The sequence below is a fragment of the Trichechus manatus genome, unplaced genomic scaffold (genome assembly GCF_000243295.1).
Source record: "Trichechus manatus latirostris isolate Lorelei unplaced genomic scaffold, TriManLat1.0 scaffold00214, whole genome shotgun sequence".
Lineage (NCBI taxonomy): Eukaryota > Metazoa > Chordata > Mammalia > Sirenia > Trichechidae > Trichechus > Trichechus manatus.
In genome coordinates this window covers 3,156,684-3,171,779 of record NW_004444150.1, presented here as the reverse complement: position 1 = coordinate 3,171,779, position 15,096 = coordinate 3,156,684, and the positions used below count along the sequence as shown (strand labels likewise).

The window sequence follows — 15,096 nt, the reverse complement described above, 5'->3', positions numbered from 1 at the left end:
CTCGGTGGCCGGCCAGACTAAGGCAGAGTCCTGGGTGGGCAGGGGGCCTGGGGCGTGTGCACAGTGGGCGGCCGGGCTGGGGTGGGGGCCCGGGAAGGGGTAGGCGGGCGGTCGAGCCGGGCCGGGCCCGCGCAGGCCGCACCTGGTCGGCGAAGTCCTCGGCCGTGCCCATCAGGTCGTTCTGGCCCATGGCGGCGGCGGAGGCTCGGGGGCTGGCTGGCTCGCTTGCTTGCTCGGCGCTGGGCCTGCTCGGCGCCCGCGCCCGTACGGCCTCCACAGGAAGTGCCCGGCCGGTCTCGCTGCTAGTCCTCGGCGGCGGCTCCAGCGGCTGCCACGTAGGCCAAGCCTTAAAGGGGCCGCGCGCCGCCGCCTGCCCGCCCCGCCTCCCCGCCCTTAAAGGGGCCGCGCGCCGCCGTCGGCCCGCCCCGTCTCCCTGCTCTTAAAGGGCCAAGCGCCGCCGGAGCCGCCGCCACCTCACGCTCCGGAGCTGGGGGCCGGCAACGTCCTCCCGACCAGGCGACTGAGGCCCAGTCCGAGTTGCCCGGATGCAGGGCCCTGAGGGCGCGGGAGGGACACAGTTTGGGCAGGGAGCGTCCCTGAGACAGACATACGCATCCCCCGGCACCGGCTGAGGGTCGCCGGGGCTCGTAGGCGCCCCCGGGATGGGGGTGGGGTGCTCACGGGGGTAGTCCTACTGCGCATGCTCAGTCGAGGGTCCGCTCCTTGGCGCGCCTCGCCGCGCGGACCCCAAACGCCTGGCAGAGGGGGAGTAAGGTCGGGAGTCTCTCCTCGAGATACTATGGAAAAGTACCAGGTGCCGAGTTGTCCTCGTGTGGAGGACGAGGGCAACATGGGGCGACGGTTTGGGGCGAGCCCGGGACCAGGACCTCCTGCTGCACCCCCAGCCCTCCTGGTGTAACGGTCACAGCCCCGGAGAGGCGACTGGCGGCGCAGTCGGTCCGCGGGAGACAAGGGACCCACGTCCAGGCCAGTGTCGCCTTCAGCTCACAGGGTGACATCGGGGACCTCCTGGTGATATTTGTCTCAGTTTCCTCCTCTCTGATATGATTTGTTGTTAGGCGTCATGGATGAAATAACTTTAAGGACCCTCCAGCTCTGACTGTCTGAATATTTTAGGGAGGACAGCCCCCCCATGCTTCTTGCCCAGTGACCAGAAAGTGCTGGGGCCACGGGGACAGAGTTCATAGTCAGTTGTTCGGTGCTGTCCAGTCGGTTCTGACTCATACCGACCCTGTGTATCACAGAATGAAACACTGCCCGGTCCTTTGTCATCCTCACAATAGTTACGCTTGAACCCATTGTTGCAGCCACTGCGTTATTCCATCTCGTTGAGGGTCTTTCTCTTTTTCATTGACCCACCACTTTACCAAGCATGATGTCCTTCTCCAGGGACTGGTCACTGCTGATAACATGTCCAAAGTATGTGAGACGAAGTCTCATCGTCCTTGCTTCTGAGGAGCATTCTGGCTGTACTTCTTCCAAGACAGATTTGTTTTTTCTCTTGGCAGTCCGTGGTGTATTCAATAGTCTTTGCCAACACCACAACTCAAAGGCGTCAGTTCTTCAGTCTTCCTTATTCACTGTCCAGCTTTCACGTACATATGACGTGATTGAAAACAGCATGGCTTGGGTCAGGCACACCTTAGTCCTCAAAGTGACATCTTTGCTTTTTAACATAATCAGAGACTCCCCAAAACACCCCTTCAGCCCGGGTAGTCCCCACAAGAGCCTGGGGCCTCATCCAGGGCTTATGAAAATGTCCAAGACCTGGAAAGTTGACTTAGAGACTCCATAACACAAAACTCTGCCAAGTAACAGTGAATCAAGGTTTAGTGCAATATCCATGTGTAGTTTGTCAGCTTTCTGAAATGTTAGACTGAGTGTTTGTAAAAGCCATCAAGCTGGAGACAGTTTGCAGGTTAGAGTAGACCCTTGCTGGAATCCTTGGTGTGTGGAGGACCACAGGGGAGTCAGCCAGTGGTCAGTCCTCTTGAGTTTCTGGTGGCCAGATCATTCGGAAAGCAGTTATTTTTCAGGAAAAAGCATGGACTTGATCTGAGACATGGGTGCATTTCACCCTGTGTGATTCACGGTGAACGGGCCTAAGCCTGGGCAGTTCTTGAAGCGCTCTGCCCTTGGGCCCTGGCGGCTTCCACTGGGCTGGCCGCTCTCTGCAGTTCTTCGCTGAGTGAGACTCAGGCCGCCCACCGGGGCTGAGTTATAGAACCCTAAGACTCCCTGAGAGGCCCTAGACTTGGGTTCCATTGCCCACACCTCCCTACATCCCTCTGCCCCATCTTCTGATAAATGTCAGTCTCAGAGTGACCAGTAACACCAGTGTCCACCTCCCACCCATGGCCTGCCCTCCCTGCAGAGTTCTGGCATGGTGGGCAGCCATCTCTCGGCAGGTTTGGCTCAAAGCAGGCCCCAGAGTTCCAGTCTAATCCAGGTGGTCTTACTCTGTAGCCTCAGGCAAGGGCCTGGCTCCCTGTGCCTCAGTTTCCTCCAGTGTAAACACAGAGATAGCCGTGGTGCTGACCCCATAGGGTAGCAGCTGTAAAGAGCTTGGCACGATGTTGGGCACACAGGTGGCTGTAAGTAGGATTTCACCATTTATGGGGCCAGTTACTTGACTGTGGATGCCCACATCGGAGGTGGGTGCTGGAGGTTGGGGCCATAGGAGTGTGTTGCCCCAGTTGCCCCAGGGAGGGCTGGCTCCTCTATGCCTGGCTGGTCTTCCCTGCAGATTGGGAAGGGGTTTGGGGTGGAGGAAAGGGTTCCACTTTGCCCAAAATGATGGACATGGCTCTGCCTTTGATGGTGCTTGGCCTTCTCAGGCCACATTCCCTTGTCTGCAAAGTGGGGAGGAGACCCTTGCTCAGCCCGCCCAACACGGGACATCATGGGTTGGAAAAGACATAAGAGTGGACGCACCTAGGAGAGTAAAAAGCTGTGTGCATTTCCTGAAAGCCTCTCTCTCCCTTTCTGGTAGATTCTGTACCAGCTGGAGCCCGGGGCCTTGGGGGTGAACCTAGTGGTGGAGGAAACGACCACCAAAGTGAAGCGCGTGATAAAGAAGGTGAGGGCCGAGCAGAACACTCAGGCAGGCTCCTGTGCTGCGATGGTACAAAATGTGGGCTTGCCACCCCATGCAGGAGGAAGGCCTCCTGATGCTGCAGCTGGGTCCCCCCATCAATAGCAATCAAGGGGATGGTCAGCCCGGGTAGGGTGAGGTGGGCTGAGGCTCTGGGCCTCCCCTCCTGCTCGGAATCTCACCTTGATGGAGAAGAATGCTCATCGTTAAGTGAAACAGCAGTAACACCTACCATTTATTCAGCACATGCTTTGTGCAGCGCCATCTCATTCAGTCTCCCACCAACCATGCAGAGCCGGAACAATGACCCATTGTACAGCTAAGGACAGTGAAGCTCAGGGGAGCTCCAAACCAGCCAAGATCACGCAGTCTCCAAAAGCATTTGAACTTAGGCCACCTCCCTGAGGGACCCTACACCACTCAGTCCAGCACCAACGATTTGACCAAAGGGGAGCCAGGCCCAGAAAGATGCAAGGACATTGGGCCTGGGCCCTTCCCCAACAGTCCTCATGGGGCTGGCTAGGCAGGTTGGGGATGTAGACCTGAGGGGTGCCCCTTTGTGTGTCCAAGACAGGCTGGTCCAGGTAAACAGAATGTCTAGGGGAAGAGAGCTGTCATAAAAGGGTTTGTGGGAGAGGTGGTGGGGAACCAATCCCTGGTGTGCCCTCATTCGATGTGGCTCTGTAGTGGTGGCAGAGATACAGCAGGATTTGGGGCTGACTGTGTAGGTAGGAGAGCCTCCTTAGCAGCCAGGACATCTTCTGCTCTGCCAGGCGCCTGTCTGTGCGACTCAGCAGCCTTGTTCCCGAGGTGGCCAGGCTCGAAGTTCTTACCCATCTCCTGCTCCATGGTGATGACGATGATGGTGATGATGGTGGTGGTGGTGATGATGGTGGTGGTAGTGATGATGATGGTGGTGGTGATGGTGGTGGTGTTAGTGATGGTAGTGGTGGTGATGATGGTGGAGATGGTGATGATGGTGGGGGTGATGGTGAAGATGGTGGTGGTGCTGTTGGTGGTGGTGATAATGGTGAAATGGTGATGAAGGTGATGGTGGTGATGGTGGTGGTGGTGTTGATGGTGGAGATGGCAGTGATGATGGTGGTGATGATGGTGATGGTGATGGTGGTGATGGTGATGGTGATGGTGGTGATGATGGTGATGGTGGTGATGGTGGTGATGGTGGTGATGATGGCGATGGTGGTGATGGTGATGGTGATGGTGGTGATGGTGGTGATGATGGTGATGGTGATAATGGTGGTGGTGATCATGATGATGGTGATGGTGATGATGATGGTGGTGATGATGGTGATGGTAATGGTGACTCAGCTTACTGAACTGGTACTTTTGTGCCCCTGCAGGTGGGGTGCATTGATGAGCATCAGGCAAACAAGGCCCTGGAGGAGGTAACTCTCTCGATGGTTTTCTCTCTGGAGAAATCATGATTCAGAACACACAGAGACTATGTTCTGTAACCTCTTATAAAGTGACTGGGTAGAGAGATGCCTGGATGGTGGATGGAGGGTTGTGAGAGTTCTTGCCCCATGCTTGTGAAGCCAGCAGCCCCCAGATCACAAAAGAAGAACATGCCGAAAACACTCATTTATAGATCCAGGTGCTGACAACTTACAGTGCATGTTCCCAGAGAAGACAAAGTTTAAATGTTGGCTGGGTCCCCAGGCTAACCTACTGTCTTAGTCATCTAGTGCTGCTGCAAGAGAAATACCACAAGTGAATGGCTTTAACAAAGAGAAAATTTATTTTCTCACAGTTGAGTAGGTTACAACTAAATTCAGGGCATCAGCTCCAGAAGGCTTTCTCTCTCTGTCAGCTCTGGAGGAAGGTCCTTGTGATGGATGCATCAGTCTTCCCTTGGTCTGGGAGCATCTCAGCGCAGGATCTCAGGTCCAAAGGATGTGCTCTACTCCCGGCACTGCTTTCTTGGTGTTATGAGGTTCCATGTGTCTCTGCTCGCGTCTCTCTTTTATGTCTCAAAAGAGATTGGCTTAAGACACTATCCAATCTTGTATACCTCATCGGTATAACTGCTGCTAATCCATCTTATTAGATCATAGTGATTGAATTTACAACACATAAGGAAGTCACATCAGATTACAAAATGGTACACAATTATACAATACTGGGAATCATGACCCAGCCAAGTTGATAGATATTTTTGGGGGACACAATTCAATCCATGACACCTACCAATAACCATTTTTTGAAAATATTTTTTCTTAAATTATGAAAGTATTATAGTTACAGCAGAAAATTTGGAAAATACAGAATTGTTTAACGAAGAGAACTTAAATTACCCTTAATTCTACCTCTCAGAAATGACCAATGATAACATCCTAACAATAATAGCGAGCACAGCTGAGTGCATTTCAATTTGATAGACAAAAACGACTCTGGGTAGTTTCTCTTGGCCCTTCTTGAATTTCACGTGAGGTTAAAGGTACCCCTTATAGCTAATGGTCCTTTGCTTCTTGTCTTCTTTCTGAAATTGCCAGTTAATGAGCTTTGCCAACAAGCATCTGTTGAGTCTGCAGTGTGGCTGGGGCATGGGGAAGGGCCTCCACTAGGCAGCATTCTGACAAAGGGAAGAGGAAGGCTCACGGACCACCCGTAGTCCCTTCACCCATCAGTTTGCACTCTTCCTCACTCCTTCCCAGAGCCCACTGGCAGCCCGCGTCCACCCCTCATCTCTCACCATAAGCGTTGTCCTTCAGCTCCTAGTCTAACATGTCAAGTAGCTATTCCTGCTGCCTGGTTGCTTTGCTTTTCAAAGCACTTACAGCTCTGGGGCACTCCGACCTCCGTCCACATGACCCGGGAGGCCAGGTGGGCAGTGAATAGACCAGTAGTCCTGCTTCCCATTGGCCGCACCCCCTTCTCTAGCCCCACTTGAGTGCGCTGATTTCCTTCCTATGGACCTGCCACTTTATCTGCATCGGCTCCCTTAATCCCTGGGGGGCAGACACCACTGTCACCAGAGAGGCTGACCTTCTGCCCTCAGTCACACAGTACAGCCAGCACCGTCTGGCTCCTCACCACCAGGCTGCACGGCGTCACTGTGCCCACTCCTTGCCCTGCCGGACACTTGCATTTTTGTCAGGCTATGTGACGGGGAAGCGGTTGCTCCCAGAACTTCTCTGCTCACTCTGCTTTCTTCCCTCAGATGATGCCACTGCTGAAGCTGCAGCATGCCCACATCTCCATCTACCAGGAGCTGTTCATCACGTGGGAGAGCCAGGTGGGTCAGGGTAGGCTCCTCCAGGCTCAGCTACTCGCAGCGTGCAGGGCCAAGCAGACTAAGCCCTGAGCCTGCCCCCTCTGTGCCATTGTAACACCACGGAGTGGCCATGGCAGGGACGTCGAACGAGGCTACCCCTGACTCAGCACTTCCTGGGGCCGGGTAGCACACGTGGGCTTTCTGTGCATAATCTCACGTGAACACCCTACGACCTCGCTGGTTACCGTCCCCATATTACAGAAAGAGAGACAGAGAGTGAGAGCGATGTGTTCCCCCAGGTTACCCAGCTAGGAAGTGGCGAGGCAGGAGGCTCGGCCAGGTGCGCTTAGCCACGCCCTGTCCTGCAGCCCAAGGAGTAGAGGCCTGCGCCTCTGAATGGGGAGCCGGAGGAGCAGGTGCGAGGAGCCAACTCCCCTGCTTTCTGCGGCCACTGCCACCCAGGGTTTCCTGGGCCTCCTGACCCCTTACTTTTGCGGGTCCTGTATAGTTTACAACCAGCATCACGTCCACCATTAGGCCCTAGGAGCTCTGGGTGCAGGAATTACTCCTCATTTTCCTGGAGGGGCACCGGGGCTCAGAGAGGGTAAGCAGCTCTCCCGTGGTCACAAAGCTGCGTGGGGACCCACCGCCAGACCAAACCCATTGCTGTGAAGTCGATTCTGACTCATAATGACCCTACAGGACAGAGTAGAACTGCCCCATGGGGTTTCCAAGGCTTGATCTTTACGGAGGCAGACGGCCACATCTTTTTCCCCGGAGCTGCTGGTGGGTTGGAACCGCAGACCTTTTTGTTAGCAGCTGAGCGCTTAACCCCTACACCACCAGGGCTCCCTCTCTTTCCACCGGACCCTGGAATACCTTGGGGGACCTCCCTGCACGCACTCACTGAGCCCGGGTATTTTCTGGGCACCCCCTGGTGCTCTCAAGGACTCTTCATTGCGGAGGGTGCTCAGGGCCCTCGAGCCCTGAGTTGGAGCCCCTCACCCAATCTACTGGGGTGGGTTCCGGGAGGGCTTCTCAGAGGAAATGGGATCCAATCCAAGCCCTGAAGGATGAGTAGAGCTATCCCCACTGAGAGGGTGAGGGGGGCCCAGGCAGAGGGAGCCATGCCGGCCGGCAGAGGCAGCCCAGCCTTTGGAGAAGTCCAAGTAGCTTCCTGGGCATGGAGCTTGGGGCTTGGAGTGGGGGTGGAGCCTGAGCACGGGAGAGAGTGGAGGTCCTCCTCAGCAGAGGGGAAGCCCTGGGGCAGGTGAAGCACTGAGGCCTGGCTTCCCTCCACCGGAACCACAGCCCCAGCTAAGGGCCTCCATGTTCCCCGCAGATCTCCTTTCTGTTCCTGTGCCTGGTGATGGAGTACGGTAAGGAAACCTTCCAGGAGATCATTGAGAAGAACAGGAGGACGAGGACAGTCATTGACTCTGAGGTAAGACAGCCCTCTGGGGACACCAGGCCCTGGTGACCACCTGGACCTTGTGGTTGCTTGGGTCACAGCTGGGGGCAGAGGGACATTGGGAAGGGCAGGTGCTACTGGGGTCTGACCTGACTTTCTCCTTAGAAGTATGTATTGATTATTGTGTACTACAACATGTGCATATCTTAAGTGTGCGGCTTGATGCATTCTTACAGATGCCTACACCCAGTAACCTCACTCAGATCAAGATATAGACATTCCTAGAACCCCGGAAGGTTCCAGCCAATACTCCACCCTACCCCTGAGTAACCACTGTTAGACATCTTGTCTTTAGAGATTTGTCCTGCCTGTTTTTGAACTTCATGTAAATGAAATCATACGCCACGTCGTCTTGTACGTCTGGTATCTTTCATTTAACCTAATGCTTTTACAATTCACCCAGCTGTTTTGTGTATCAGTAAATTGTCCTTTCCATTGCTAGATACTACTCCATCGTATAAATATACCACAATTTCTTTATCTGTTCTAGTGTTGACGGGCATTTGGGTTATTTCCAATTGCTGGTGATTATGAATGAGGCTGCTGTGAACATGGCTGGATATGTCTCTTGGTAGCTCTAAGCGCCGATTTTTCTTGGATAAATACCTAGGAGTGGAATTGTTGAGTTGTAAAGTGGGCACCTGTTTAGCTTTAGTAGATATTCCAAACAGTTTTCCAAAGTTGTTTGGTTGAAGCAGTTTTTATTTTCACAAGTTATGAGAGTTCCAGTTGCTCTACGTCTTTGCCAACACTTTACAGCGTCAGTCTTTTTAATTTAGCTCTTCAGGTGCTGGGCACTGATATTTTATTGTGGTTTCAATCTGCATTTCCTTGACAAGATGGTGGTGAGCACTTTTTGGCCGTTTGGCTATCTTCTTCTATGCCTATTTAAGTCTTTTGCCCATTTTAATAATTGAGTTGTTCTCATCTTTTTCTTACTGATTTGTAAAAGTTCTTTATACACTCTGGGTACGAGCATGCAGAGCATCTTCTCCCAGTCTGTGGCTTGCTGATTCACTTTCTTAATGATGTGTTTTGATGAATGCAGGTTCTTAGTTTTAATGAAGTCCAATTTATCAGTATTTTCTTTTATGGTTAGTGGTTTTTGAGTTCTGCCTTAAGAAGGCTTTTCTGCCCCAAGGTCATGAAGCTACTCTCCCCAATTTTCTTCTGGAAGCTTGCCTGTTTTCACTTTCACATTTAGGTCTATGACTCACCCCCAAATGAGTGTTGCCTGCTTTTGCCCTGCCAACACCTTTGCTTGGTGGGCCTCGGGCACTGTTCCCCTCTGACGGGTTCTGAGGGGCCCACAGCTCCACTCCCACCATGGCCTCAGAGGCAGGCTCTGGAGTGGGTTTCCAACCTTCTGTTAGTAGTGGAATCCTTTAAAAAACAAAATGTTCCTTAGAAGCCTAGGCAGTCCAGCAGAGGTGCTCTAATTGGGGGAGGGAGGTGGTAGAAGGTAGAGTAGGGGATGCCTGGGGTCCTGCCCACAGAGCCCCTCTCTGACACCCCTGGGTGGCTCTGAAGCACCACTGTGGCCTCCAGGGTTCCTAGGAACACGGTTTGAAAATCACTGCCCTGGAAACTAGGTGGATCTTGTTTCTGTCACAAAAGTCTTCCAGAACATTCTCAGGGCTCTTTTTGTTCTGATACCATTAAGAGACAAGCCTCAAGTAGGTGCTGAAGACTTCAACATTTCTGATGCCCACAAGGCCAATCGGCCCCAAGCTCTGGGCAGGTGCTGGCCAGCGAGGGCCACAGAGCGGTCGGGGGAAGGGGGTCCCCAGGATCCCCAGGATGAGACAAGAGTGCCCGGTCTGGAAACCAGGGAGCGTCCCTGTCTCTGTCTAGAGAGCCACTCCAGCCTGAGGGAATCAGATCCTCTGGAGAGGCCGGCCCTCTTTCCGGTGTGAGCTCTGGACGAGCATCAGCCTCGCTCTGGGCAGGCCCACTGAGACCAACCGCCACGGCAGGCTGCGGTGAGGGGTGCCCCCTAATGGCAGAGGCAGGGAGCTGCTCTCCAGGAACCTTCTTGTGGTTGGGTGCCATCATGTGACGAAGTAGGACTGCCCCATAGGGTTTCCTAGGTTGTAATCTTTATGGGAGCAGATTGCCTGGTCTTTCTCCTGGGGAGCCACTGGGTGGGTTCGAACCACCGACCTTTTGGTTAGCAGCCAAGTGTTTAACTGTTGCGCCACCAGGACTCCTTAGCCCCTTCCAATCCTGCTGCCTCTGCTTCCTCCCCAGTGGATGCAGAACGTGCTGGGCCAGGTGCTGGACGCACTGGAATACCTGCACCAGCTGGACATCATTCACAGGTGACCGGAGCCCCGCCTCCTGGGACTGGCCAGGCTGCTGCAGGAGAACAGGCACTGTGTCCCCTCGGGTGTTAGTACCGTGGCAGGACCTAGGGAGAGGAGCGCGGGGCCAGTGCGGCCAGTGCAAGGAGGCGCCCTTCCACACACCCCCTCCATGGAACCGCCATTCCCCATGCGCCCTCACCGCGCACAGCTGTGTGGCGTGGGAGCTCACGGGCAGGTTCTTCTAAAGGAAAGAAAGCAGACCACTGCGCTGCAGGGGGAGATGACGCTGCCTCTGTGGCCTCTGGACAGCCAGCGTGGGCAGCACCCCCACCTGAGCTGCCCACCTGCCAGGATAGGCTGGAGGCGCCAGAAGCCTTGGTCTGCCAGGGGGCAGGCGGGGCAGGGAGAAAGAGGCCTGGGGAGGTGATTTCACATTTGAGCATCAGTATCTTGGTGAGAGGAGGAGAGGAAAACCATGGGGACGTATGTACAGAGAACCGTTCAGGATTCAATGCTGATGTCCTTGGACATTTAAAGAAATGATCTAAGCCCCGCCCCCAAACAAACACAGACACGCGGTAAAGACCCAGGAGGAGGTGAACCAGCTGTTAACAGAGGAACCTCGGGGATGGGTGTTTTCCGACTTGCAGTTTCTTTTTCCCAACGGAAAATAACTGAGCATATTTTCTATTTAGAGGAAACCATTATTTTAAAGGTGGACTGAGAAGGAGACATTTTACTGAGGAGAGGAGAGGGGTGGGGCCGCTCCCGCAGTCCTGGGTGGGCGGAGGCAGGGAGTAGGTCCTCGGGCACACGTGGGCCCAGCCACCTCCCCACCTCTCGTTCTCCTGAGGCCAGCTGGTCCCCTGCCCCACCGAGCAGCCACCCAAGGCAGCCCCAGGTGTGGCGGGAAAGGCATGCCCGTGGGCACCCAGAGGAGGGTCCCCACCTCTCGGTTTCAGGAACCTCAAGCCCTCCAACATCGTCCTGGTCGACAGCAACCACTGCAGACTGCAGGACCTGAGCTCCAACACGCTGATGACCGACCAGGCCAAATGGAAAATCCGGGCAGAGGAAGGTGGCTGAGGGTGGCCCAGGCAGTGGAGTGGGGTGGGGGGGAGGGTATAGGCGACCAGCGGGCGGAGGAGGGACGGTGCCCACTCTGGGGGCTGGGACAAGGCAACACCATACCTCTCTCTATTCAGAAAGTCCCTCTAGATCCTGGGCTTGGGTGGACTCCCGAGACCCCCTTGTCTGATTGTAACTGAGCAGGAGTGCCTCCGTGGGGGCTGGACGTAGGGTTCAGAAGATACCCAACATTGTAAGAGCTCCCAGAAACAGAGTAATGGCTGTGGGATTCCCCAAACGTTAACCCTTGCGGAGGAAGACAGGAAACTAATCCGGGCTCACCGAGGGCCCACTGGACGCCAGGCCCTGGCTGGCGGTAGATGACTTTCCTGGGTCCTAGAATCTCCAGGAGATGGTAGGGGTGGAGGGCAAGGGGAGATGAGTCCTCTTCCCATTGAAAAGATGACAGGGCCAAGGGGGCTGGCTTCAGGCCTCTAACAGTGGTCAGGATGGAGAGAGCTTCCCCGCAGACCTCATTGCTGTTCTGCCCCCACCCCGCTCCTGCCAACAGACCCCTTCCGGAAGTCCTGGATGGCCCCTGAAGCCCTCAACTTCTCCTTCAGCCAGAAATCCGACATCTGGTCCCTGGGCTGCATCCTTCTCGACATGGCCAGCTGCTCCTTTGTGGAGGTGAGCTGCCCCTGCCCTGCCCCAGACCCCGGGAGCTGCCCTGCCCGCCGCAGCCTGCAGGGGGCGAGCTTCTCCCAGCCAGGGAGGGGCACAGGGGGCTGCCCTCATCCTGCTTCCTGCCTGCATCCTCGTCCCCCTCGGGGCGCCTTGGGGTGCTCTCCTCTACCCCCAGCTGCTGGGGGGTGGGGCGCCCTCGGCACAGCTCTGCCGGGGTCTAGCGCATAGTGACCGCAACAGTAGTCATACTGAAACACGGCTCGGCCTCGGTGAAGCCCCTCACTGCTCCCCTCTTTCTGAAGACCTGCAGGGAAGCCAGGGTCCTTCGCTCTTTGGGGGCTGTGTGACAGACTGGAAAGAGTGAGGGCTCCAGCTCAGAGCGCCCTGGGCCCCACCCCAGCCCTGACTAGATGTGACTTTGCGCATGGCACTCTGCTGCCCCAAGCCTTGGTTTCACCTTCTGTTAAATGAGCAGGGGTCAGGATTAGTGAGCAGACCTTCAACCCCCTCCCCCCGTGAAGACGGCTGCTCGCCGCTGTCTCTGACCCTCCGTCTCCCCACACATGTGGTCCGGCCCGTGTGGCCCCAGGCTGCCTGGCTCAGCTGCTGTCCCCCTTGATGGCTTCCTGCCCCCAGCACAGCCCTGGACCCACGGTGAGGGTCCTCTGTCTCCCCTCTCTGTTAGAACACAGAAGCCATGCTTCTGCGGAAGTCTCTCCGCGTGCTTCCGAACAGCTTGCAGGGCGTACTGAGGAAGATGGAGTCCAGGAAGGTCCCCGATGCAGACACGCTGCTTTTCCTTCTGCCGAGGATGCTCCACGTCAACCCCGAGGAGAGGCTCACAGTGAGGTGAACTCAGTGCCTCCTTCCGCATCTCCCGCCTTCGCACAGGCACACGCACGCCCACACACAGGCACATGCATGCACACACCCGTGCACATGTAAACACATACACATGAGCACACACGCACACATGCGTATGCACAGACATGTGCACGCACACATGCATAAACACCTAAACACGTACACTCATACAAACGCACACACATGCGTACACACATGGGCATGCACATGTGTATGTGCACACACCCACCCGCACACACATGTAAACACATTTGTGCACACATGCACACACACGCACACATATAGACGTGTGCACGCACACACACACCCCCATGCACAGTGCATGTACATGTAAACACGCACGCACACATGCGTACACACAGGCACACGTGTACACATCATGCATACATACATGCCTGTGCACATGCACCCACATACGTGCATGTGCATGTACATGTACACACACACGCCCACACCCACATGTGTATGCACACACATGCATACACATACACTCATATGCACACACATGCGTGCACACACACATACATACACACATGCATGCACACACACAGACACGCACACACAACCACTTCGTCCCTAGCCACCACAAAGCTGACTCACCGTGGATGGTGGGCTTTTCCCATGTTGCTGTCACACCTGTGCAGCCCCGTCGTCTTAAAGGTGCCTCTTTGCACCCGGCAAGCAGGGCTGACCTCGCACGAGTCACAGGAGGCCAGGCCAAGGGCCTGCAGCACTCTGAGGGTCCTGGGAAGCATTTTCATTTTAATTTATTTTAAAATCAGAAAAAAATGAACACATAGTAAGGAATGCAGCCTGGCCTATACTGGTCTTTACAGAAACACAGTTGCAAAATGGGCTTTTTTGTGTGTGTTTGTGGGGAGCGAGGGCCCCGACTCCACAGCGGAGCTGCTGGGGTGGGATTGCTGGGCCGCCAGCCGCTGCACTGGCGTGGTTGCAAGGACCCTAGAAGAAAGGCCTGTCCTGCGGCCCGTGAGCCCCTGAGCCCAAGGCCGAGGGCCAGCGCGGTGAGCGGCAGGAGGGCACCAGCCTTGCCTGGCTCTGTCCTTCCCCAGGGACGTGATCCACTTCGCCTTCGAGACCAAGGGGTTCAAGTCCTCGAGCGTGGCGCTGACGCTGCACAGGCAGGTGGTGCCCTCGGTCATCACCGACATGCTGTTAGGAGGCAGCGTTGCAAGTATCTTAGGTGCTGGTGGGCCCAAGTGGGGGAGGGCAAGGGACTGCTTGGTCTCAGCTACAGAGGGAGCGTGCAGTCCACAGCGTGGCCCCTGGACTGTTCCGTATGCACGGCTGTGTGTGGGGTGGTTTCCAGGCTCCCCCACCCCAAGCATTGCTTTGCTCAGGGAGCTGCCCTGCTCAGATACTCCCCATAGCTCCCAGTAATCTATGTCTCCATAGCCTGGCCCCCACCTACTTTCCCTTTTTTCTTCTGTGCAAGTCCTCTGTGTAGCTACAAGGGCCTACTCGGCAGCCCCCTGGGCCTACTTCCTTGCTTCCTTCTACACCTTGTGCATGGCGGCCTGGCTGCCTGGTGTCTTCCTCGCTCAGTAGGATGGTGCTGGGCACGGATGGGTCCAGCAGTGGCCGGGTCCAACAGGTGCAGGGGCTCTGTGCAGTGTGACCGTGCAGACCTCACTGAGGGGCTGCTGGCTGCCTGGCAAGACACTTGCCCATCACACACACCACAGGTCCCTGGCGCCCATCTCTACCATGAATAAGCCCTGGGCTGGGGTGTCCCTGGGGCTCCCAGCACACGATAGTTACGCCCAGGGTCTTGAGTAAATGATGGGTCTAGAGGCCACCCTCAAGTTAGCTCCATGCCCCCCATCCCTTTGAGTATCTGGTGTGGGTGGGCTGTTCGCCCCCTCCATTCTCTTTGAGGCTCCCCTATGGGCTGGCTGTAACATGGGTCGGGTTGAGAGAGAGCTGCAGGGTGACTTACAAGTGCCCCCATCCTGTCTGTTTCCTCTGCTCCAGTTCCTAGGGAGGGGGCTGCAGGTGGGTTGGAAAGGGGAGTGGGCACCTATGAGACCCCACCGTCTCATGGTCATGGGCATCAGAGTTAGACAGACCTGGGTACTAGCTGAGCAGGTCACCCCTCTGAGCCCCAGCTTCCTCGTCTGCACAGTCAGTTCACGGGGCTGCTGTGAAGACTCAGCAAGATAGTGCTTGTCACTCCCTGATTTCAGAACCTACTATGCAGCTACAGTAGTCAAAACAGCCTGGTACTGGGACACCGACAGATACATTGACCAATGGAACAGAATTGACAACCCAGATGTAAATCCATCCACCTACGGTCACCTGATCTTTGACAAGGGCCCAAAATCCA

At 55.6% G+C, this 15,096-nt stretch overlaps 2 protein-coding genes across 2 annotated transcripts in view; one reads left to right on the top strand and one right to left on the bottom strand.

The window, feature by feature from the left end:
• Positions 1–336, bottom strand: part of SURF4 (surfeit 4) — a 14,065-nt gene extending 13,729 nt beyond the window's left edge. The window contains exon 1 of the mRNA XM_004388675.2: positions 143–336. Coding sequence (XP_004388732.1) covers positions 143–190 — 48 coding nt within the window. The 5' untranslated portion in view covers positions 191–336. The remainder of the gene's footprint in view (positions 1–142) is intronic.
• A 364-nt stretch (positions 337–700) lies between these two features.
• The window catches only part of STKLD1 (serine/threonine kinase like domain containing 1), a 37,955-nt gene continuing 23,559 nt past the window's right edge, over positions 701–15,096 (top strand). Inside the window, exons 1-10 of the mRNA XM_004388706.1 lie at positions 701–814; positions 3,014–3,100; positions 4,477–4,521; positions 6,297–6,371; positions 7,693–7,794; positions 10,072–10,142; positions 11,090–11,205; positions 11,767–11,885; positions 12,568–12,731; positions 13,820–13,950. Coding sequence (XP_004388763.1) covers positions 701–814; positions 3,014–3,100; positions 4,477–4,521; positions 6,297–6,371; positions 7,693–7,794; positions 10,072–10,142; positions 11,090–11,205; positions 11,767–11,885; positions 12,568–12,731; positions 13,820–13,950 — 1,024 coding nt within the window. The remainder of the gene's footprint in view (positions 815–3,013; positions 3,101–4,476; positions 4,522–6,296; positions 6,372–7,692; positions 7,795–10,071; positions 10,143–11,089; positions 11,206–11,766; positions 11,886–12,567; positions 12,732–13,819; positions 13,951–15,096) is intronic.